At 48.2% G+C, this 24,833-nt stretch overlaps 1 protein-coding gene across 7 annotated transcripts in view; it reads right to left on the minus strand.

The window, feature by feature from the left end:
- The window catches only part of PHACTR1 (phosphatase and actin regulator 1), a 513,119-nt gene that overhangs the window by 42,874 nt on the left and 445,412 nt on the right, over window positions 1–24,833 (minus strand). For 6 of the 7 annotated variants that reach the window (XM_075314747.1, XM_075314748.1, XM_075314745.1 and 3 more), the window contains one exon: window positions 5,355–5,549. The exons of the other annotated variant lie outside the window; for it this stretch is intronic. In XM_075314747.1, the coding sequence (XP_075170862.1) occupies window positions 5,355–5,549 (195 nt within the window). The remainder of the gene's footprint in view (window positions 1–5,354; window positions 5,550–24,833) is intronic. 7 annotated transcript variants of the gene reach the window in all.

A 24,833-nucleotide genomic window follows, 5' to 3' on the forward strand; every position in this document is an offset into this window, starting at 1 on the left:
CACAATGTGTTTTGGCAGAGAATGTCATCCTGGCAAATTTTGATTTCTTCAGGATCCGTCGTTTTTTAGATGTCAATTGACGCAACTGATGTGTTATTTCACAGGATTCCGTTCACAGGAATCCCGTGACAAAACGGATCCACTGCGTCCGTTACATCCCCTGTGCATGTGTTTTTTGACGGATCCGTTGTGATCCGTTTATGTTTGGAACAGCCCAATGAGTGTGCCAAACATGCTGGGCATGCTCAGTAGAGCATAACAGAATCCCGAACTGGATTCTGTCGTGTGATGGATTATGGTGGAATCCAGCACCATAGACATCCATTACAGCTCTTGACGGATTGCGACAGACACCTGCGGAGTGCGTTTTTTGCTGCTCCAAAAAATGTTACAGTCAGCGTTGCTACCACCTGACGGTCAGTCAGTAAACGACTGATCCGTCACGTGGCGGATGCAACGGAGGGCCATCAGTCACAATCCGTTGCTAATAGAACCCTATGGGGAAAGAACGGATTCCTGCAAAATATTTTGGAGGATACCGTAATTCCTCAAGGCGACGGATTGTGACTGATGCAAAACAACGGAAGTGTGAACTTAGCCTCACGTGATCCACACGTGTGAGAACATTTTCACAAAGTTGCAATGGGAAAGTGCTTGACAGCCAGCACTGGCTGTTACCGTATGAATTGTGCACTCCTGTGTTTTAGCCATTGAAGCTCCAATTTATTGAAGTGTACCTCCTTCTATGGGGCATTCAGTTTCAAATGTCAGATTTTTTGTTGCAGTTCTCTCCATTTTTCTAAATCACTAATAGGAACTCATTATAGTCTGTAACAGATTATATTCATCTGCAACCTGGTTATCTATCACTTTCTCTACAAGCTCACATTTTACAATACCAAACCTGGAACAGGCTGCCACGAGAGGTTGTGAGTTCTCCTTGAATGGAAGTCTTTAAAAAAGGTTGGACAGACATCTGTCTGTGATGATTTAGTGAATCCTGCTTTGAGCAGGGGGTTGGACTAGATGACCCAGGAGGTCCATTCCAACTCTAATATTCTATGATTCTATGACCTTCCTGTACCCTTCCTTACACTTTCATTCAAGCCTTGAATTAGTGCCAATGCTGCTGTAATCACAGAACTTTTAGCTACACTGATGAGATGAAGGGTAACAATGTTTTGAACTTTTGACTCTAAGGCTCCATAATTCACCATCCAGTTCAGCTTTGAGTGGGAGACTACATTCACTCTATAGACATTCATCTTGGCTATCTCATACATGAATTTGACTTGGAACTATTTAGTGTATGATTAGTTATGCAGATTCTTGTCATGTCACTGCATTGTTACTGTTTTGCTCCTGAAAATCTAAATTTCAACTTTCATTATTATGTTAGTATTTTGTAAGTCTAACTTTGGCTTTCAACAGTGCCTGAATCCTTCTGGGCATGCTCTCTATCAGATACAAGCATGTCTTGACCGAAATCTGATTCCACGTCTCTTTTACATGTTCCCAATGTTGGTGTATACTGTTCAACCCACTTGGGTATGTATACAGCTTTTTCTTCAACTCTACTCACAAGTGTTCGATTGGGTCAAGGTTTGGTGACCTCAACCCAATCCAGCACCTCTATTTCAGTGTCATTGAACCATTTCTTCATCAATCTCAACGTATGCTTTGGGTCGTTGTCCTGATGGAAACCTATGTCATCCTTTTCATACTCATGGTGCTCGAGTGAATGGAGTAACTCATCTTGTAGGATACTCACATTAGGTTAGCTTTGAGACCACAGTCGATCCTGATCAAGTATCTAAAGTCTTTTTCTGTAAACCCCCCCCATATCAGGCTTCCTCCACTGAAGTTGACAGTTCCTTCAATTTCTGTATCCTTAGCCCCTTTTTGCTTTGTTTCTTCCAGACCCATTTGCACTCATCAGAGCCTAGTCTATTGACTTTTCTCTTATCACTCCAAATTACCGTACCCATTTCCAGTCTTCTACTGTCAACTTTAAATTTTTGCTTATTTCAGCTGAGCAGACTCAAGCTGACACTTCTTATGATGCTATTAAAGTCGAGGCTTCTTCATCCTTTTTCTGGCCACCATTCCAGACTTGTGAAATGTGCGTTGCACGGTGCCTGCTTGTGTAGACGTCTGTAATCACACTATTGCGAACCATATGAGCCACCTCTGCTGCCGTCTTTGTTGCACTAGAATTGATAAACCTGGTGATGAGCTGACTTGTTGACTTTTGAATGGATGGACTAACTTCATTTTGCATTGTTCCAACTGTTATGGCACTTCTTGGGAGATCTTCCTCATGGCTGCTCTTTGATTCAAACCAGTGACCTTTTGCTTGGGAATCAATCTGATAACACACTGAGCTATTAGGGAATATGAGAATAGGTTGTAATTTGTAGTATACAGGAAAAAAAAAAAATGTCCACCACCAGAAGCAAAACAATAACAATGCAACAACATGATAAGAATCTGAATAATAATAATATCATAAGCTAAATAGTTGCAAGTCAAATTTATGTATGAGATAGTCAAAATGATTGTCTATCAAATGAAGGTAGTCTCATGTCCGAAGCTGTAGTGGATGGTGAGATCTGGAGCCTGACAGTCAAAAATTCAAAACATTGTTACCCTTTTATTTTTCAGTATATTTCTTGCTTCAAACACACAAATAGCTTTTAATTGTAGCAAAATATTTAGTTAAAAAAGGGTTGTCCATATCTGGAAAGTACTAAATAGGCCCGCAACGGTCAAGTGACAAAATGCCTAGACACAGCACCAATGTTGCAGGAATGGTGCCAGTCCATTATTACGTTTTTTTACTTTTTTCTGTGATACGGACCAGCTATGAAAGGGTTGTCCATTAGAGGACAACTGGTTGAACTATTTGCTTTTGTAGCTTACATCAGCAGGGAGGAAGTGTATTTCTGCAGTTCTCAAGTCTACACACAAGGGTTCATATGCAAAGAGGTGTTTATTCAGGTCAGTGGTGCGTTTTAAGCCATGTATCTATATCATGTTGCTTTCTGTGATAACATAGTATCTAGTGCTGCATTTACAAGCTCTGATTGTAAATGCTTCAGTATTCGGCATTTCTGTTCCGTGAGTTTGTGTGGTTTACTGCTTACCATGATTCGTACTTCTACAAGTTTTTACTATGCAAGCTGAACAGAGATCTGACAAATGACTTATTGGAAAGGGGTTCTCCATGGATAATGTGTACTAGTATGTACAGTTGAAACCAGACGATTACATCCACTATCTAAAAAGACATACTGTATATGCATGTTTTTCTCACTATCTGATATGAAATCAGAATACACTTTTTAGGTCAATTAGGAACCAAAATTATTTATATTTGCCAAATGCCAGAATAATGAGAGATAATGTTTTTTTTTATTACTTTCTGCAAAGTCAAAAGTTTACATACATTTCATCAGTATTTGGTACCATTGCCCTTAAACTGTATGACTTGCGTCAAACGTTTTGGATCTCCTTCCCAAGGTTCTCACAATAGTTTGGTAGGAATTTGGGCCCATTCCTCCTGACAGAACTGGTGTAACTGAGCCATGTTTGTAGGTCGCCTTGCTTGCACCGGCCTTTTCAGCTTTGCCCATAAATTTTCAATAGCATTGCGATCACGGCTTTCTTATGGCCACTGCAAAACATTGACTTTGTTATCCTTAAGCCTCTTTGTAACCAGGTTGGCAGTATGCTTTGGGTCATTATCCATTTGGAAGATCCATTTCCACAAAAGCTTTAAGTACCTGGCTGATGTCTTGAGATGTTGCTTCACTATTACCACATTATCGTCTTTCCTCATGATGCCATCTATTTTGTGCACCAGTCCCTCTTGCAGCAAAACAACCCCACAACATGATGCTGCCACCCCCATGTTTCACAGTTGGCATGATGTTGTTAGGCTTCAAAGCTTCTCTCGTTTTATTCCAAAACGTAAAGATGGTCACTATGGCCAAACAGTTCAATTTTAGTCTCATCAGACTACAGGACATGACTCCAAAAATGAAGGTCATTGTTCCCGTGTGCATTTGCAAACATTAATTTGGCTTTTTCTGTTTCTTCTGGAGCAATGGCTTCTTCCTTGTCTTTCAGCCCATGTTAATACAGTACTCATTTCACTGTGGATAATGACACAATCTTACCAGCTTCCGCCATCATCTTCACAAGGTCTTTTGCTTTTGTTCTTGGGTTGATATGCACATGTCTGACCAAAGCACGTTCATCTCTGCTACACAGAACCTGTTTCTTTCCTGCGCGGTATGATGGCTGGACATTTCCACTTGTTTGTACTTGTGTATAATTGTTTGTACAGATGAACGAGGCACCTTCAGGTATCTGGAAAGTGCACAAAAGGATGAAACAGATTTGTGCAAGTCCACAATTCTCTTCCTGAGATTGTGGCTGATTTTTTTTTACTTTTCCATGATGCCACACAAAGAAGCAGTGTGTTTCAGATGTGCATGAAAATACATCCACAGGTGTGTTTCTAATTAACTCAGATGTTGCCAATAAACCTATCAGAAGCTTCCAAAGAGATGACATCATCATATGGGCTGCCCCATGTTGTTTGAAGGCATAGTACTCTTAGTGTATGTAAACTTTTGACTTTGCAGATAGTAATAAAAATGTTTTAAAACATTTGCTCTCTCATTATTCTGGCATTTGACAAATATAACTAATTTTGGATCCTAATTGACCTAAAATGGGAAAGGTTTATTGTGATTTCATGTCAGATAGTGAGAAAAACATGCAGATGTGTCTTTGTAGATAGTGTATGTAAACGTCTGGTTTCAACTGCATGGGTTGGAATTGCAAAACCCAAACATTAGGAGGGAATGGATGTTCACATACTTTAGTTCATGTAGTGTAATTTAGATAAAACACATTTATACGGTATCTCATAAACAAGAACATGAAAGCTGACAGACATTCTCGTAACAAGTGACTATATAATGCCATCTGTGCCTAGGGAAGATTCACAAGAGTCAAGAAGACTAAAGTAGTTTATGTGGTGTGTCACTGTCATACAAAATGTGGTACAAATGCTACTATTTAGCAATTCCAAAAGTACAATTCAGACCTGGAATATACAGATGGATGAGAGTAAAATGATCAGATAATATATTCACTCTATATGCAGCTACAAAGATCTCTAGGATGCCCTAAGGGGTCAGCTAATAGATTATCCAGATAGGAAGAATACTTACATTGGGGGCGACTCATATAATGGGAAACTATTAACTGGGAGTTATGGGTCATACACCCACAGATGTCAAGAATGAAAATGTGTACAAGGTGTAGTAGCTTTTTCTTACCTGTAATGTGATTGGCAATTCTGGAAAGAGGTTTAGGAGGCAGGGCAGGGGGCTGCTTGAGGAGAGTTAGTGGTTTCACAGGGGTGTCCTCATGGTCTACAGGGTAAGATGATTTTTTGGGGGGCAGTAGCAGGGTTGGCTTGTATGTTGGATCCTGGGATAGGGATCCTGGCTCAGACGGGAGATCTTCAGACACTAAGGAACACAAACCACATCACAGACAAGACACGGTTACATATGAGGTAGCAACAGACGTGTGACGACAGCATGGACCGTCATGGGTTAGTTCACAAACATGCTACGTATATGGTATGAGTAGATCACAATAGCATAACTTTGACTTTAGGGATGTGTGTGGATTGTGGTCACTTACAATGAACAGGACAGAAATAACATTGCTGAGTAGATAATTGAGGAGATAATTTGCTAAGATTAAAAAAAGGAAATAAATGGTACATCTTCGATATTACAGAATGCCATAATACAGAATGTACAAGCTTCACTGCAGAAACATTTTTTCATACTGAAAGCCGCATGCAATTTATACTAGAGCTGTCCACCAGATGTCGCCACCGATACACCCAAAAATAGGATAACGATCGCAGCAGTAGATCAGGTTGCCGAGACTGAAACATAAAGCCAACCTCTTCTAACAAAAGGAAAATCAGATGCTGAAAATCAGGATCAACGGTTACGTGCAAATATTAATATAGGAAAGGCATACATAATATTCCCAAGGTCATTACATAATATAACATACTAAGCACCAAGTAGTCTTCAAGGTCAGTATGTATATGGACGGATTAGAATGTATATGAACGGATTAGAATCGTACGCGCTCTAGAATATCTGTTCTGGTCGATCTCCTTGACCTAAATGCACCCACTTCCACCCGTAGGTGATAACAATTATCTGGGGTCCATGTCTTCCAGGACAGACAGGCCGCTCCTATCAAGCAGATAGCACGCAGCAGCTCAGAGGATGACTGGACTGGGTTTTTCTCCTGCATCTATCATTCTTATCAGAGATTGACACCGTAGCCAGAAATAACCTGTTCACATGCAATTCTTCTGACTTCAAGAGGCATATCATGGAAACAAATATATAGACATTAGTTGTCACTAATAGAGTAAAAAAATGGCAGGCACTTGTGTAAAAAGCAAGAGGTGCTGGACTGCTTAAAGATCAGTCATGTTAAATTGATTTTATATATATATATATATATATATATATATATATACAGTCATATGAAAAAGTTTGGGCACCCCTATTAATGTTAGCCTTTTTTCTTTATAACAATTTGGGTTTTTGCAACAGCTATTTCAGTTTCATATATCTAATAACTGATGGACTCAGTAATATTTCTGGATTGAAATGAGGTTTATTGTACTAACAGAAAATGTGCGAATCCGCATTTAAACAAAATTTGACCCGTGCAAAAGTATGGGCACCTCAACATAAAAGTGACATTAATAATTGTAGATCCTCCTTTTGCAAAAATAACAGCCTCTAGTCACTTCCTGTAGCTTTTAATGAGTTCCTGGATGAAGGTATATTTGACCATTCCTGTTTACAAAACAATTCCAGTTCAGTTAAGTTTGATGGTCGCCGAGCATGGACAGCACGCTTCAAATCATCCCACAGATGTTCAATGATATTCAGGTCTGGGGACTGGGATGGCCATTCCAGAACACTGTAATTGTTCCTCTGCATGAATGCCTGAGTAGATTTGGTGTGGTGTTTTGGATCATTGTCTTGCTGAAATATCCATCCCCTGCATAATTTCAACTTCGTCACTGATTCTTGCACATTATTGTCAAGAATCTGCTGATACTGAGTTGAATCCATGCGACCCTCAACTTTAGCAAGATTCCCGGTGCCGGCATTGGCCACACAGCCACAAAGCATGATGGAACTTCCACCAAATTATACTGTGGGTAGCAAGTGCTTTTCTTGGAATGCCGTGTGTTTTTGCCTCCATGCATAACGCCATTTTGTATGACCAAACAACTCAATCTTTGTTTCATCAGTCCACAGGACCTTCTTCCAAAATGTAACTGGCTTGTCCAAATCTGCTTTTGCATACCTCAGGCGACTCTGTTTGTGGCGTGCTTGCAGAAACGGCTTCTTTCGCATCACTCTCCCATACAGCTTCTCCTTGTGCAACATGGGCTGTATTGTTTACCGATGCACATTGACACCATCTGCAGCAAGATGATGCTGCAGGTCTTTGGAGGTGGTCTGTGGATTGTCCTCGACTGTTCTCACCATACTTCTTCTCTGCCTTTCTGATATTTTTCTTGGCCTGCCACTTCTGGGCTTAACAAGAACTGTACCTGTGTTCTTCCATTCCTTACTATGTGTCACGCTCCCCGGGTCCTCGGCTCCCCTTCCCGGGTCCCCTGCCCCGCTCCCCGGCTCACCTGCCACGCTCCCCGCGTCCCAGTCCCTTGTGCCCGTCCTTCCTGGGCTTCCTGGCCGCCGATCCCGGCGCCCGACGGCCTCCCAGGCCCTGCTCGGCTCCCCTGCGTCCTCCCCTCAGCCTCCTTCCCTGGCTTCTGGCACCCGGGCCGCGCGCACGCGCATTAGGGCGCGCGCGCGGTCACTGACCCTTTCTTAAAGGGCCAGCGCCCATTAACAGGAAATGAGGTTAGACAGGTACGGGGTAAAAAGGGGGTTCTTGTCCAAGGGGGCGGGGCCTGATCTTCGTGTTTTCTGAGCTAGGAGTCAGGTCTCCTTGTGTTTTCCTGCCATACTCACGTATCTCTCTTCTAGAGCTGATCCCGCCTCGCCATCCAGTCCTGCTGAATCCCGAGCCCCGCACGCTGTCCGTCTGCCATCTGACAGTCCGTACCATCTCGGATCCCTGCGGTGACCTGTCATCTCGCTCCCAAGGTTCCGGACCCCGCCTGACATCATCTTGGCCTCCGAACCTGAGCTACGTCACCCGGACTACCATCTGTGACTCCGTGGTCCCAGGGACTCCTTCGCTACCTTCACTTGCACGGACTGTTCTGCTGCCCATCAGTGCTTCAGCTACCGGACTCCCTACCACCATCTTAGAGTTCGGTCCAGTGGATCCACCTCCTGGGTCTGCCCGACCGCCCGGCCCTGACAGTAAGATCAGGCCATGGATCCCGCTGCAGCACTATTGGCCCTGCAAGAGGAACTCCAACGCCAGCGTGAAGTCCAGACCCGCATGCTGCAATTTATGACCTCCGTGGACACTCGCCTGTACACATTACAAGCATCAATGACGCCTGCAGCACCCAGGTCTCCCACTAGGCAATCCACGGCTCCCGCACCAGTGGCAGCCGCGTCGGATGCTTCCCGACTCCGTTTGGCGTCACCTCCTCGTTATGCTGGAGATCCCAAGACCTGCAGGGGCTTCATAAACCAATGCTCCCTTCACTTCACGCAGCTGCCCCATCTGTTCGCCTCCGACCAAGCCAAGGTCGCCTTTATAATGTCTCACCTGGAGGGCGAGGCACTGGCGTGGATGAACCCCTTGTGGGAGAAGGAGGACCCCATGACCAAGGATCTTCAAGAGTTCCTGCAGGCCTTTCGCAGTACCTTTGACGAGCCGGGACGCGCCTCTGCGTCTGCTTCATCACTTCTCCGCCTACGTCAAGGAACACTGACGGTGGGCCAATACGCCATCCGTTTCCGCACTTTGGCTTCTGAACTCGGGTGGAATAATGAGGCCCTGACAGCCGCCTTCTGGGAAGGACTGTCAAGTCGCATCAAAGATGAGTTGGCGGGTCGTGACATGCCCTCCACCCTAGATGCCCTGATTGCCCTAGCCACGCGAGTGGACATTCGTTTTCAGGAGCGCTCCAAAGAGCTGGTTCGTGAGCGACGTGCGGTACGGCACTCCTCTCCGCCACAGAAGTCCTCTGTGCCACAGTCATCTACAGCTGGGATTCCTGTCCACGAACCCATGCAGGTTGATCGAGTACGACAGTCTGACCAACGTCGAGCAGAGCGGCTCGCCAAGGGCCTCTGCTTTTACTGCGGAGGGGACACACATCTCCTACGCTCCTGTCCGGAAAGGCCGGGAAACTCCAAAGCCTAGGGTTGGTAGGAGAGGCCACCCTAGGTGCTGGGACTCTCTCCGACCCAGTTATGTGGACGGTACAAGTATCAACAGGAGAGACGCGCTTCACGGCTGAGGCATACCTCGACTCCGGAGCAGCAGGCAATTTTATCCAGCAGGCCACGGTGGACAAATACCAGCTGCCTGTTACTCTACTCGAGAAGCCCCTACTGATTGCCTCGGTGGATGGGAGACCCCTCTCTGATACCATCTCCTGGATCACGAAGCCGGTGGAACTGCGTATCGGTGCTCTGCACACCGAGAACATCGCTCTCTACGTCCTTCCACACATGTCCCACCAAGTCCTGCTGGGACTTCCTTGGTTGCGAACACACGAACCCTCAGTCAACTGGGGTACTGGCGAAATCACCCGTTGGGGTTCTGCCTGTCATGAGAGATGTCTAAAGGCTATACAACCAGTCCGACGACCTCCGGTTCCTGAGAACCTACCGGGTCTGCCCTCGGCCTATTGGTCCTTCACGGACGTTTTTGACAAGAAGGAGTCTGAGGTACTTCCGCCACACCGTCCCTACGATTGCGCCATCGACCTGCTCCCAGGAACAACACCACCTCGAGGACGGATATATCCGTTGTCTCCAGCCGAAACCAGGGCCATGTCCACCTACATCATGGAAAGCCTGGCAAAGGGATTCATCCGGAGATCCTCCTCTCCTGCGGGAGCAGGCTTCTTCTTCGTTAAGAAGAAAGAGGGTGACCTTCGCCCATGCATTGACTACCGGGGCTTGAATCAGATTACTATAAAAAACAAGTACCCCCTACCGCTCATCCCCGAACTGTTCGATCGGCTCAGAGGAGCCCGTGTGTTCACCAAACTGGATCTTCGGGGTGCCTACAACCTAGTTCGTATCCGCTCTGGGGACGAATGGAAGACCGCGTTTAATACTCGCGATGGGCACTATGAATACTGTGTGATGCCCTTCGGTCTGTGTAACGCTCCTGCCGTATTCCAAGAACTGGTGAACGACATTTTTCGGGACCTCCTCTACGTATGTGTAGTAGTTTATCTGGATGACATTCTTGTTTTCTCTCCGGACCTCCAGACCCACAGAGAGAACGTAAAGCTGGTTCTACAAAGACTGAGAGAGAATCGTCTCTACGCCAAATATGAGAAGTGCGTCTTTGAGCAGTCTTCTCTTCCTTTCCTGGGATACATCATCTCGGGGACTGGGCTGCAGATGGATCCCAAGAAGGTCTCCGCCATTCTCAACTGGCCTCCCCCTTCTGGGCTGAAGGCAATCCAACGGTTCCTGGGATTTGCCAACTACTACCGCCAGTTTATTCCTCACTTCTCCGCCCTGACTGCTCCTCTCTCCGCTCTGACCAAAAAGGAGGCTAATCCAAAGGACTGGTCACCTGCGGCCGACGCCGCATTTTGCTCCCTGAAGCGAGCATTCGCCTCCTCTCCTGTACTCCACCGACCAGAGTTAAACCGCCAGTTCACCTTAGAGGTGGATGCTTCCTCCTCAGGAGCCGGAGCAGTGCTCATGCAAAAATCCTCCTCCGGGAAGATGGTGACTTGCGGTTTCTTCTCTAAAAGCTTCTCAGCACCTGAACGTAATTACACCATCGGTGACCGAGAGCTATTAGCGGTCAAACTGGCTCTGGAGGAGTGGCGCTACCTCCTGGAAGGAGCAGTGTACCCCGTGATTATCTACACGGACCACAAGAACCTGGAATACCTGCGGTCCGCTCAGCGACTGAACCCACGGCAAGCCAGGTGGTCCTTATTCTTTGCCAGGTTTGACTTCCAGCTTCATTTCCGACCCGCGGACAAGAATATACGCGCTGATGCCTTGTCTAGGTCTCTCATGCCCCTGGAGCAGGAGGAAGAGACTATCCAACCCATCATCTCTCCTAACAAGATTGTTCCGGTGGCTCCTGTCACTCTGGCCCAGATACCACCCGGGAAGACCTATGTCTCTGAGACCGACAGGAAAAAAGTGTTACACTGGGGTCATGCCTCGAAAACAGCCGGCCATGCAGGCCAGAAGAGAACATGGGGTGCGATTGTACGCCATTACTGGTGGCCATCCCTTCGCACGGACGTTGCCGCCTTTGTCTCTGCCTGCCCCTCTTGTGCCAGGAACAAGACGCCCAAACACCTGCCCTATGGCCGTCTTCTGCCTCTGCCGATACCCTCAGTTCCATGGCAACACATAGCGATGGACTTTATTACGGACTTGCCAGTATCCTCCGGACACACAGTCATATGGGTCGTGGTGGATCGGTTCTCCAAAATGGCTCACTTCGTCCCTATGCCCGGACTGCCCTCTGCTCAGGAACTCGCGGAAGCCTATATACAACACATCTTTCGCTTACATGGCTTTCCTTCCCACATCGTGTCCGACAGAGGAACTCAGTTCACCTCCCGCTTCTGGAGGGCTCTCTGCAAACATCTGGGAGTGACTCTGGACTTTTCTTCCGCTTACCATCCTCAGTCTAATGGCCAAGTGGAGAGGGTCAATCAAATCTTGACATCCTTCTTACGTCACTATGTCAACGTCCATCACGACGACTGGTCCACGCTTCTGCCTTGGGCTGAGTTCTCCCATAACCACCACGTCAGTGAGTCGTCCTCCAAATCTCCCTTCCATGTCGTTTACGGACTACAGCCTTCCGTCCCGTTGCCTATATCCCCTTCTTCGGATGTCCCTGCTGCTGATACTGTAGCCCGTGACTTCGCTACCATTTGGGACTCTGTCAAGGCGTCCCTTGGGCGCGCTTCCCAGCGGATGAAGAAACACGCTGACAAAAGGCGTCTAGACCCTCCGTGTTTCTCTCCTGGTGACCTGGTCTGGCTTGCTTCCCAGTACATCCGACTGAAGATTCCTTCCTACAAGCTGGGTCCTCGCTACATCGGGCCGTTTAAGGTCCTCAGCAAGATCAATGAGGTCTCCTACAAACTGAAGCTTCCGGCCACGATGAGAATACCCAACTCCTTCCACGTCTCTCTCCTCAAGCCGGTGTTCCTTGGTCCCTTCTCCGCTGCTGCCAGCCCGGCCCCTCCTCCTATTGCTGAGGACGACATCTACGCGGTAAGAGATATCGTGGCCATGAAGACTGTTCGTGGCCGGCAGTTCTTCCTGGTGGACTGGGAGGGGTATGGTCCTGAGGATAGATCCTGGGAACCCAGGGAGAATGTGGGCACTCCTCTGATCCGTGCCTTCATGTCTCGGTTGCGGGGAGGGGGGCGTGGGGGGGGGGGTACTGTCACGCTCCCCGGGTCCTCGGCTCCCCTTCCCGGGTCCCCTGCCCCGCTCCCCGGCTCACCTGCCACGCTCCCCGCGTCCCAGTCCCTTGTGCCCGTCCTTCCTGGGCTTCCTGGCCGCCGATCCCGGCGCCCGACGGCCTCCCAGGCCCTGCTCGGCTCCCCTGCGTCCTCCCCTCAGCCTCCTTCCCTGGCTTCTGGCACCCGGGCCGCGCGCACGCGCATTAGGGCGCGCGCGCGGTCACTGACCCTTTCTTAAAGGGCCAGCGCCCATTAACAGGAAATGAGGTTAGACAGGTACGGGGTATAAAGGGGGTTCTTGTCCAAGGGGGCGGGGCCTGATCTTCGTGTTTTCTGAGCTAGGAGTCAGGTCTCCTTGTGTTTTCCTGCCATACTCACGTATCTCTCTTCTAGAGCTGATCCCGCCTCGCCATCCAGTCCTGCTGAATCCCGAGCCCCGCACGCTGTCCGTCTGCCATCTGACAGTCCGTACCATCTCGGATCCCTGCGGTGACCTGTCATCTCGCTCCCAAGGTTCCGGACCCCGCCTGACATCATCTTGGCCTCCGAACCTGAGCTACGTCACCCGGACTACCATCTGTGACTCCGTGGTCCCAGGGACTCCTTCGCTACCTTCACTTGCACGGACTGTTCTGCTGCCCATCAGTGCTTCAGCTACCGGACTCCCTACCACCATCTTAGAGTTCGGTCCAGTGGATCCACCTCCTGGGTCTGCCCGACCGCCCGGCCCTGACACTATGTTCCTCACAGTGGAAACTGATAGTTTAAATCTCTGAGACAACTTTTTGTATCCTTCCCCTGAACAACTATGTTGAATAATCTTTGTTTTCAGATCATTTGAGAGTTGTTTTGAGGAGCCCATGATGCCACTCTTCATAGGAGATTCAAATAGGAGAACAACTTGTAAGTGGCCACCTTAAATACCTTTTCTCATGATTGGATACACCTGCCTATGAAGTTCAAAGCTCAATGAGGTTACAAAACTAATTTAGTGCTTTAGTAAGTCAGTAAAAAGTAGTTAGGAGTGTTTAAATCAAGAAATTGATAAGGGTGCCCATACTTTCGCACCGGTCAAATTTTGTTTAAATGCGGATTGCACATTTTCTGTTATTACAATAAACCTCATTTCAATCCAGAAATATTAATGAGTCCATCAGTTATTAGATATATAGCTGAAATAGCTGTTGCAAAAACCCAAATTGTTATAAAGAAAAAAGGTTAACATTAATAGGGGTGCCCAAACTTTTTCATATGACTGTATATATATACAGTGCCTACAAGTAGTATTCAACCCCCTACAGATTTAGCAGGTTTGATAAGATGCAAATAAGTTAGAGCCTGCAAACTTCAAACAAGAGCAGGATTTATTAACAGATGCATAAATCTTACAAACCAACAAGTTATGTTGCTCAATTGAATTTTAATAATTTTTCAACATAAAAGTGTGGGTCAATTATTATTCAACCCCTAGGTTTAATATTTTGTGGAATAACCCTTGTTTACAGCTAATAATCGTCTTTTATAAGACCTGATCAGGCCGCCACAGGTCTCTGGAGTTATCTTGGCCCACTCCTCCATGCAGATCTTCTCCAAGTTATCTAGGTTCTTTGGGTGTCTCATGTGGACTTTAATCTTGAGCTCCTTCCACAAGTTTTCAATTGGGTTAAGGTCAGGAGACTGACTAGGCCACTGCAACACCTTGATTTTTTCCCTCTTGAACCAGGCCTTGGTTTTCTTGGCTGTGTGTTTTGGGTCGTTGTCTTGTTGGAAGATGAAATGACGACCCATCTTAAGATCCTTGATGGAGGAGCGGAGGTTCTTGGCCAAAATCTCCAGGTAGGCCGTGCTATCCATCTTCCCATGGATGCGGACCAGATGGCCAGGCCCCTTAGCTGAGAAACAGCCCCACAGCATGATGCTGCCACCACCATGCTTGACTGTAGGGATGGTATTCCTGGGGTCGTATGCAGTGCCATCCAGTCTCCAAACGTCACGTGTGTGGTTGGCACCAAAGATCTCGATCTTGGTCTCATCAGACCAGAGAACCTTGAACCAGTGTGTCTCAGAGTCCTCCAAGTGATCATGAGCAAACTGTAGACGAGCCTTGACATGACGCTTTGAAAGTAAAGGTACCTTACGGGCTCGTCTGGAACGGAGACCATTGCGGTGGAGTACGTTACTTATGGTATTGACTGAAACCAATGTCCCCACTGCCATGAGATCTTCCCGGAGCTCCTTCCTTGTTGTCCTTGGGTTAGCCTTGACTCTTCGGACAAGCCTGGCCTCGGCACGGGTGGAAACTTTCAAAGGCTGTCCAGGCCGTGGAAGGATAACAGTAGTTCCATAAGCCTTCCACTTCCGGATGATGCTCCCAACAGTGGAGACAGGTAGGCCCAACTCCTTGGAAAGGGTTTTGTACCCCTTGCCAGCCTTGTGACCCTCCACGATCTTGTCTCTGATGGCCTTGGAATGCTCCTTTGTCTTTCCCATGTTGACCAAGTGTGAGTGCTGTTCACAAGTTTGGGGAGGGTCTTAATTAGTCAGAAAAGGCTGGAAAAAGATAATTAATCCAAACATGTGAAGCTCATTGTTCTTTGTGCCTGAAATACTTCTTAATACTTTAGGGGAACCAAACAGAATTCTGGTGGTTTGAGGGGTTGAATAATAAATGACCCTCTGAATAAACTTTTCACAATTTAAAAAAAAAGAAAAAAAAAGAAATAACATTCTTTTTTGCTGCAGTGCATTTCACACTTCCAGGCTGATCTACAGTCCAAATGTCACAATGCCAAGTTAATTCCGAATGTGTAAGCCTGCTAAATCTGCAGGGGGTTGAATACTACTTGTAGGCACTGTATATATATATATATATATATATATACTAAATGGTGGCCCGATTCTAACTCATTCTAGAATTTATTGTGTAGTTAATATATGATTTTTGACTAATAATGGAAGGAAGACAGTATATTTTTGGTCAAAGATATATTTTATTGTTTACAAATTGTGAATGTTTAACATGAAGATGTAACTGTATGTAACTAAATATTGTTTGGAACTAACTGCATTAACAGTATACTGTATGATTTAGCAATATCATTAAAAAATATTCTTGCACAGGAGACATTGCGTTTGATATGAGCGGGGTTGTGAGTGTGTGTATGCGCGGCGGTGTGTGTATGCGCGGCGGTGTGTGTGCGTGGTGGTTTGTGTGTGCCGGTGTGTGTGTGTTTGTGTTGGGCAGCTACTGCTTATGCTGTCCAGGGCGGTCGTCTAATTTGCCGCCCATACGTTGGCTGTTGATAATCCAGAAACCTTCAAAAATCCGGAAAGCCATCAAAATATTTATTTTTCATGGAACTACAATCAAAGATCTAATTGTAGACTGCTGCTATTAGTCTTAGACTTTCGCCTTTTTACACACATTTGTAGGCCTAGTATACACACACACAGCTCTGCTGCATACATAGACAGACACACACACAGCTCTGCTGCATACATACACACGCACACACAGCTGCTACATACATAAAGACACGCACAAAACTCTGCTGCATACATACAGACAGACACACACACAATTCTGCTAAATACATACAGACACACAGCTCTGCTACATACATACAGACATGTACACAGCTTTGCTGCATACAGACACACACAACTCTGACGCATACATACAGACAGACACACACAATTCTGCTGCATACATACAGACACAACTCTGCTGCATACATAGACACACACAACTCTGCTGCATACATACAGACACACACAACTTTGCTGCGTACATACAGACAGACACACACAACTCTGCTGCATACATAGACAGACACATACAACTCTGCTGCATACATACAGACACACACAACTCTGCTGCATACATACAGACACACACAACTCTGATGCATACATACAGACACACACAACTTTGCTGCATACATACATACAGACACACACAACTCTGCTACATACATACAGACAGACACACACAACTCTGCTGCATACAGACAGACACACACAGCTTTACTGCATACATATAGACACACACACGGCTTTTGGGGGCCCACACACGCGGCTCCGGGGGAGCCAGCACATACGGCTCCGGGGGCCAGCACATACGGCTCTGGGGGGGGGCAGGGCATACACCGGGTGGGGGGGAAGCCCACACAGCTCACTGGGGCCCATAAACTGGGTGGACTGGGTGGTTGGGAGGGAACATACAGGTCGAGTGGGGGGAGGGGTGTAGCACATACCGCTCGGTCACGGAGGAGAGGGGGCCCACACAGCGCCGGAGGGAAGCGCTGTGCTGGGGGTCGCTGGCTGGCACTGCACCTCCTTCATCTGTGGGACAGAGCAGGAGGCCGTGTGGTAGCTCTGCCCACAGATGAAGCTCAAACCAGAAGGACGCTGCGAACGCTGTGGTCTGCGCGCCTTAAAGGGACGGTAGCCACAGTTTCCTGCCGAGGACTGCGGTCCCCGGAACTCGGTTAGGGGGCACCAGAACGGAAGGCGAGTGGCCAAAATGCCGCCCCCCTGACACGTGCTGCCCGAGGCGGACCGCCCCTTCCGCCCCCCCTTTGCTACGCCACTGGTGTTGGGCTGTGTGGGAGTCATGGTGTGTGTGGCTTCATTTCCCGCTGGCCATGAATAGTAATAATTGGCTCATGAGTACTCCGGGATGCAGCTCTCCCACTAACCACCGATGAATGCAGGGGAAGCACATGGCTACTTAAATATTAACACTGCAGTGAATATTAGGTAGCCGCTCATGAATAGTAATGAGCGGCTCGTTAACATTCACAGCAGTGTTAATATTTAAGTAGCCATATGCTTCCCCTGCATTTATCATTGGTTAGTGGGAGAGCTGCGTCCCGGAGTGCTGGGTTCCTAGTGTGCCACAGCTCTATGTGTCTCTGTGGCGTGGGGAAGTCCTGCGATGCCGCAGCTGCGTCCCCTATGGTCCTTGTCACTCTGTGTGTCTCTGTGGCATAGGGAAGACCTGCGATGCCGCAGCTGCGTCTCCTCCAGTCCCCGTCCCTCTGTGGCGTTGTTGGGTCACTGACCTCCTGCTTTGACTGCCCATGACCTCCTGTGGGTCGGGGCTTACTGTGCTCCGTCGCGTCAGGTGTAGGGAGCTTCCATGGCGGTGTCCCTTGTACCTGCCCGCCGGCGGCGTCATGACGTTGTCAGGGTTTCGGCGTGTGGGTGTGTCCTAATTGAGCGGTCGTCGCTGCTGACTGGGTGTGGGTAGAGTAAGGTGTGGGTGTGTGGGGGATGTGATGCAGGGCCGTTGCTGAGTGGGTGAGGTGGAGTGAGGGGTGGGTGTGTGGGGGGGGGGTGTTCAGAATGTTGGAGCTGCGTGGGCGTGGTTTAGGCGGTTTCAGCGTATGACGTAATTTCTTGGACAGAGAGAGACAGAATAGGGCAATTATATATATATATATATATATATATATACTAGATGTTGGCCCGATTCTAACGCATCGGGTATTCTAGAATTTATTGTGTGGTTAATGTATGATATTTGTTATATAAATAGATGTTGTTGTGTGTAGTTTCCAAGTATTTGTGTAGGGCACTGTAAATGTTCTGGGTGTTGTCTGGGTGTGGGGGTGTGTGAGAGCGGTGTTGTTTGTGTGTTGCGTTGTGTGTGTTGCGTTGTTTGTGGAGCGCTATGTGTCTGCAGCATTGTGTGTGTGTGATGTGTGTTGAGCGGTTTGTGTGGGTGTGTGTGGTGTGTGGTGGTGTGTGTGTTTTGGGGGGAGGTATGTTTTGTGCAGTGTGTGTGTTACGTGGTGTGTGCGTATATTTGTGTGTGCCGCGGTGTATGTGTGTTGGGTGTTGGTGTGTGTGTGGGTGGCTGTGTAGGGCAGTGTTTGTGGTTCTCAGTGTGTGTGTGGTGTGTTGTGCAGTGCGTGTGTGGCGGTGTATGTGTGTATTTTGGGGGGAGGTGTGCACCCCCCATCGTGCTCCATCCCCCATGCTGTGTATCCCCCATCGTGCTCCTTCCCCCATGCTGCGCAGCCCCCCATCATGCTCCATCCTCCATGCTGCGCACCCCCATCATGCTCCATCTCCCATGCTGCACACCCCTATCGTGCTTCATACCCTATGCTGCGCACCCCCCATCGTGCTTCATCCCCCCATGCTGCGCACCCCCCATTGTGCTTCATCCCCCCATGCTGCGCACCCCTATCGTGCTCCATCCCCCATGCTGCGCACCCCTCAGAGAGGAGTATAATAGGAGGACTATAATAGGAGGACTATAATAGGAGGAGTAGACCTGGGGAGAGAGGAGTATAATAAGAGGAGTAGTCCTGGGGGGGAGAGGAGTATAATAGGAGGAGTAGTCCTCGGGAGAGAGGAGTATAATAGGAGGCGGAGTCCTTGAGGTGAGGAGGATAATAAGAGGAGTAGTCCTGGGGGGAGAGGAGTATAATAGGAGGAGTAGTCCTGGGGAGAGAGGAGTATAATAGGAGTAGTCCTGGGGGAGAGGAGTATAATAGGATGAGTAGTCCTGGGGAGAGAGGAGTATAATAGGAGGAGTAGTCCTGGGGGGAGAGGAGTATAATAGGAGGCGTAGTCCTGGGGGGAGAGGAGTATAATAGGAGGAGTAGTCCTGGAGGTGAGGAGTATAATAGGATGAGTAGTCCTGGGGAGAGAGGAGTATAATAGGAGGAGTAGTCCTGGGGGGAGAGGAGTATAATAGGAGGCGTAGTCCTGGGGGGAGAGGAGTATAATAGGAGGAGTAGTCCTGGAGGTGAGGAGTATAATAGGAGCAGTAGTCCTGGAGGTGAGGAGTACAATAGGAGTAGTAGTCCTGGGGAGAGAGGAGTATAATAGGAGGAGTAGTCCTGGGGGTAGAGGAGTATAATAGGAGGAGGAGTCCTGGGGAGAGAGGAGTATAATAGGAAGAGTAGTCCTGGGGGGAGAGCAGTATAATAGGAGTAGTCATGGAGGGAGAGGAGGATAATAGGGGGAGTAGTCCTGGGGGGAAAGGAGGATAATAGCAGGAGTAGTCCTGGGGGGAGAGGAGTATAAAAGGAGGAGTAGTCCTGGGGGGAGAGTAGTATAATAGGAGGAGTAGTCCTGGGGAGAGAGGAGTATAATAGGAGGGGTAGTCCTGGGGGAGAGGAGTATAATAGGGGGAGTAGTCCTGGGGGAGAGGAGGATAATAGGGGGAGTAGTCCTGGGGGGAGAGGAGGATAATAGGAGGAGTAGTCCTGGGGGAGAGAAGTATAATAGGAGGAGTAGTCCTATGGAGAGAGGAGTATAATAACAGGCGTAGTCCTGGGGAGAGAGGAGTATAATAGGAGTAGTAGTCCTAGGGGGGAGAGGATTATAAAAGGAGTAGTCCTGGGGGGAGGTGTCTAATAGGTGTAGTCCTGAGGGGAGGTGTCTAATAGGGGGAGTAGTCCTGGGGGAGGTGTCTAATAGATGGAGTAGTCCTGGGGGGGAGGTGTCTAATAGGTGGAGTAGTGCTGGGGGGAGGTGTATAGGTGCCAAATGGGCCGAGCGGGCAATGTGTGCGGGGGGCGGGGCTAAGCGGCTAATGTGTGCGGGGGCGGGGCCGAGCAGCTAATGTGTGCGGGGGCGGGGCCGAGCGGAGCGGCCAATGCGTGGGGGGGCGGGGCCAGGCCGAGCCGAGCGGCCAATGCTACGGTTCTCACTGTAATGACGTCATTTTGAAGCAAGACAGACGGACAGCATAAGGCAATTATATATATATAGATATATATACAGTATATATATATATATATATCTCAACAATACACATGAAAATAAGAAACTTTGTAATATACCTTAATAAAGAAATACGCTTTTTTTTTCTCCTGCTGGACTCATCGTTCATTCTTAAAAGTCTCAACTCATGAGTAAAATCTGCCTTCAGTGACCACAGAGATTAGAGATAATTGTTGGTCAGGGCCAGCATCAGCACCCTGTCCCCTGACTGCAGTACTGTATACCCCCAGAACTGTCTGCCCCACATCATAATGCTGTTTACCTCTAGAACTGTCTCCCCTCCACCAGCGCTGTACAAGCCCCAGAACTGTCTGTCCCCTGACCCCAGTACTGTATACCCCACCAGAACTGTCTGTCCCCTGACCCCAGTACTGTATACCCCACCAGAACTGTCTGTCCCCTGAACCCAGTACTGTATACCCCACCAGAACTGTCTGTCCACTGACCTTAATGATGTATACCCCCAGAACTGTCTGCCCACCCCAGTGAATTATACCCCGCAGAGCTGTGTCCCCTCATCCCAGTGCTGTATACCCCCCAGAGCTGTATGTCCCCCCACCCCAGTGCTCTATACCCCCCTCTAGAGCTATATGTCCCCCCACCTCAGTGCTATATACCAGCCAGAGCTGTGTCTCCCACTACCCCAGTATGGTATACCCCTCAGAGCTGTATGTCTCCCCACTACAGTGCGGTATACCCCCCCAGAGCAGTATGTCCCCTCCACCCCAGTGCTGTATACCCCTCAGAGCTGAATGTACCCCTCTAGAGCTTTATGTCCCCCTATTGCTGTATACCCCAGCGTGTCCTGTAATGTATATACAGCAGTGTCAGTGTGCACTGAGCGTGGCCATGTCTGTTAGTCATAGCCACCAATAAGCACAGCCATATGCTTGGGAGGAGCTGGATGGGCGACAAGCGGGGGAGGTGAGTGAGGCTGCTGCTGGCTTCCCCATATTAATAATACCTCTAATGTGTCTGTGTGTGCATGTATGATGTGTATCTTTGTATGTCAGTATATATGACTGTGTATAGATTTATGTCTATTTAGATCTATTTTTGTGAATTTCTCTTTAAATATGTATATGTACATATGCCTGTATGTGTATGTATCTGTGTATGTGTGTGTAGATGGGGCCCACTGATACTCTTTTGGCCTGGTCTGTGATGGTGGAATATTGTGGATTTTGTACCATTTTGTGTGGGTCAATGTTTGGGCATGGTTCACTGTCAATTCTGTGTCCTTGTGTGTACATTGTCCCATTTGCAGGTTTAATTCCTCCCTGCCAGGCTTTTGTCCCTAAATCGGGGGAGGGGGCGTGAGATCCACCTAAACTCTCTGCTTACCTGAAGAATTGGGCAGTCTGTTTGAGAACTTCAGGAGAGAAGTATTGATCCTCTGGGAGAAGCTGAGACTTTTCAGAGAGACCAGGACATTTATGCCACTACTGCACAATTTTACCCTGTGTTTTGTGGATTATGTTATGGACTGTTTTGATTTGCTTGGAATAAATGCTCTTTGGATTGTACAGCCATCTCTCGCTCTGTTGATTGTGTGATATGGGAGACGGACCCTGTCACAACTGGTGGCAGCAGTGGGATCAACAGAGAGCAGCCTAATGGAGATCCACCAACAGAGTGAGTACAGAAACTGGACTGCTTCCAGTCTAAGGGCTGCTTCTCACTTGCGAGTTTCTCGCAGTAGAGCAATGCGAGAAAATCTCGCATTGGAATCGGACACATGTTAGTGAATGATTCGGCTCTCATCTGCGATTTTTTTCTCAGTCCAAATCGGACTGAGAAAAAAATCGCAGCATGCTGCTTTTTTGCGAGTTTCTACTGCGAGTTTCTCCAATGCAAGTCTATGGGAGCGTGTAAAAAATCGGATGTCACGGGACGGCACTCACACCATCCTAGTGACATCCGATTTTCTAAATACATTTCTCGCATGTTTCCTAAAACACTGGAAACCAGCGATGTCTCCCAATGTCTGTCAATCACTATTCTCTGTCAGTCGGTCTCTCCCTCTCGGTCTCTGTTCTCTCTCTGTCGGTCCGTCACTATCTCTGTCCCTCTCCCACAGTCTGTCAGTCATTTTCCCCTCCTCTCTCATACTCACCGATCCCCGATCTCCAGCGCGGCGCTGCACGGCTTTCTCACTGCTGCGGCGGCTTTTACTATTTTGAAAAAGCCGGCCGCCCATTAAACAATCTCGTATTCCCTGCTTTACCCGCCCACAGGCGCCTATGATTGGTTGCAGTGAGACACGCCCCCACGGTGAGTGACAGGTGTCACACTGCACCCAATCACAGCAGCCGGTGGGCGGGTCTATACTGTGCAGTGAAATAAATAAATAAATAATTTTAAAAAATGGCGTGCGGTCCCCCCCAATTTTAATACCAGCCAGATAAAGCCATACGACTGAAGGCTGGTATTCTCAGGATGGGGAGCTCCACGTTATGGGGAGCCCCCCAGCCTAACAATATCAGTCAGCAGCCGCCCAGAATTGCCGCATACATTATATGCGACAGTTCTGGGGCTGTACCCGGCTCTTCCCGATTTACCCTGGTGCTTTGGCAAATCGGGGTAATAAGGAGTTATTGGAAGCCCATAGCTGCCAATAAGTCCTAGATTAATCATGTCAGGCGTCTATGAGACACCTTCCATGATTAATCTGTAAGTGACAGTAAATAAACACACACACACCTGAAAAAATCCTTTATTAGAAATAAAAACCACAAACACATTCCCTCATTACCAATTTAATAATCCCCAAAAGCCCTCCATGTCCGGCGTACTCCACGGACCTCCAGCGTCGCGTCCAGCATGAAGGTGACAGGAGCTGCAGAAGACACCGCCGCTCCGGTCACCTCCAAGCAGCAACTGAGGTGAGTAGCGCGATCTGCTGAGGTGTCACTGAGGTTAATCGCGGCCACTGCTGGATCCTCCAACAGTGACAGCGATTAACCTCAGTGACAGCTCAGCTGATCGCGATACTCACCTCAGTTGCTGCTTGGAGGTGACCGGAGCGGCGGTGTCTTCTGCAGCTCCTGTCACCTTCATGCTGGACGCGACGCTGGAGGTCCGTGGAGTACGCCGGACATGGAGGGCTTTTGGGGATTATTAAATTGGTAATGAGGGAATGTGTTTGTGGTTTTTATTTCTAATAAAGGATTTTTTCAGGTGTGTGTGTGTTTATTTACTGTCACTTACAGATTAATCATGGAAGGTGTCTCATAGACGCCTGACATGATTAATCTAGGACTTATTGGCAGCTATGGGCTGCCAATAACTCCTTATTACCCCGATTTGCCAAAGCACCAGGGTAAATCGGGAAGAGCCGGGTAGAGCCCCAGAACTGTTGCATATAATGTATGCGGCAATTCTGGGCGGCTGCTGACTGATATTGTTAGGCTGGGGGGCTCCCCATAACGTGGAGCTTCCCATCCTGAGAATACCAGCCTTCAGCCGTATGGCTTTATCTGGCTGGTATTAAAATTGGGGGGGGACCGCACGCCATTTTTTTAAATTATTTATTTATTTATTTCACTGCACAGTATAGACCTGCCCACCGGCTGCTGTGATTGGGTGCAGTGTGACACCTGTCACTCACCGTGGGGGCGTGTCTCACTGCAACCAATCATAGGCGCCTGTGGGCGGGTAAAGCAGGGAATACGAGATTGTTTAATGGGCGGCCGGCTTTTTCAAAATAGTAAAAGCCGCCGCAGCAGTGAGAAAGCCGTGCAGCGCCGCGCTGGAGATCGGGGATCGGTGAGTATGAGAGAGGGGGGGAAACTTCAGTCACTCGGGGGATTAGTGGTCACCGGTGAACCCTTCACTGGTGACCGCTAATCAGGACGCGGCACAGACAGAGCCGCAGCATGACAATGAAGTCGGGTGAAGTTCACCCGAGTTCATTCTGATTGTGCGGCTCTGTCTGTGTCTGCTGTCATCTGCCATTCAGCTCTGCTACATGGCTGTCTGTGTCTGCTGTCAGCGGCCATGTAGCAGCGCTGAATGGCAGATGACATAGTAAAAAATACGCATTACACACGCATTACACACGCATTACACACGCTAGTAAAATCTCAGAAATAGCATCGCACTTGCGTTGCACTCGCACCTAACGTGAACTAAAATCAGCCGAGTTTTTTCCAGCCCAGTCGGACCGATTTTACTCGCATAGATGTGTTTCCACCCTTAAGGAGAGAGCCAGAGATCTGGGCCTGAGCTACCAGGGACTGAGTAAAGAAGCCTTAATTGATCTACTTGTGGGTGAAAGCCAGTTCACCTCCTCCCAGATGTCTGACGGACAAACACTGGGGACGGGAATCCCTGCCCGAACAAGCCAGTGGGTGGTGTGGTTCGAAGAAGAGATGGCAGCTCTTGG

This window comes from Anomaloglossus baeobatrachus, chromosome 6, assembly GCF_048569485.1.
Source record: "Anomaloglossus baeobatrachus isolate aAnoBae1 chromosome 6, aAnoBae1.hap1, whole genome shotgun sequence".
Lineage (NCBI taxonomy): Eukaryota > Metazoa > Chordata > Amphibia > Anura > Aromobatidae > Anomaloglossus > Anomaloglossus baeobatrachus.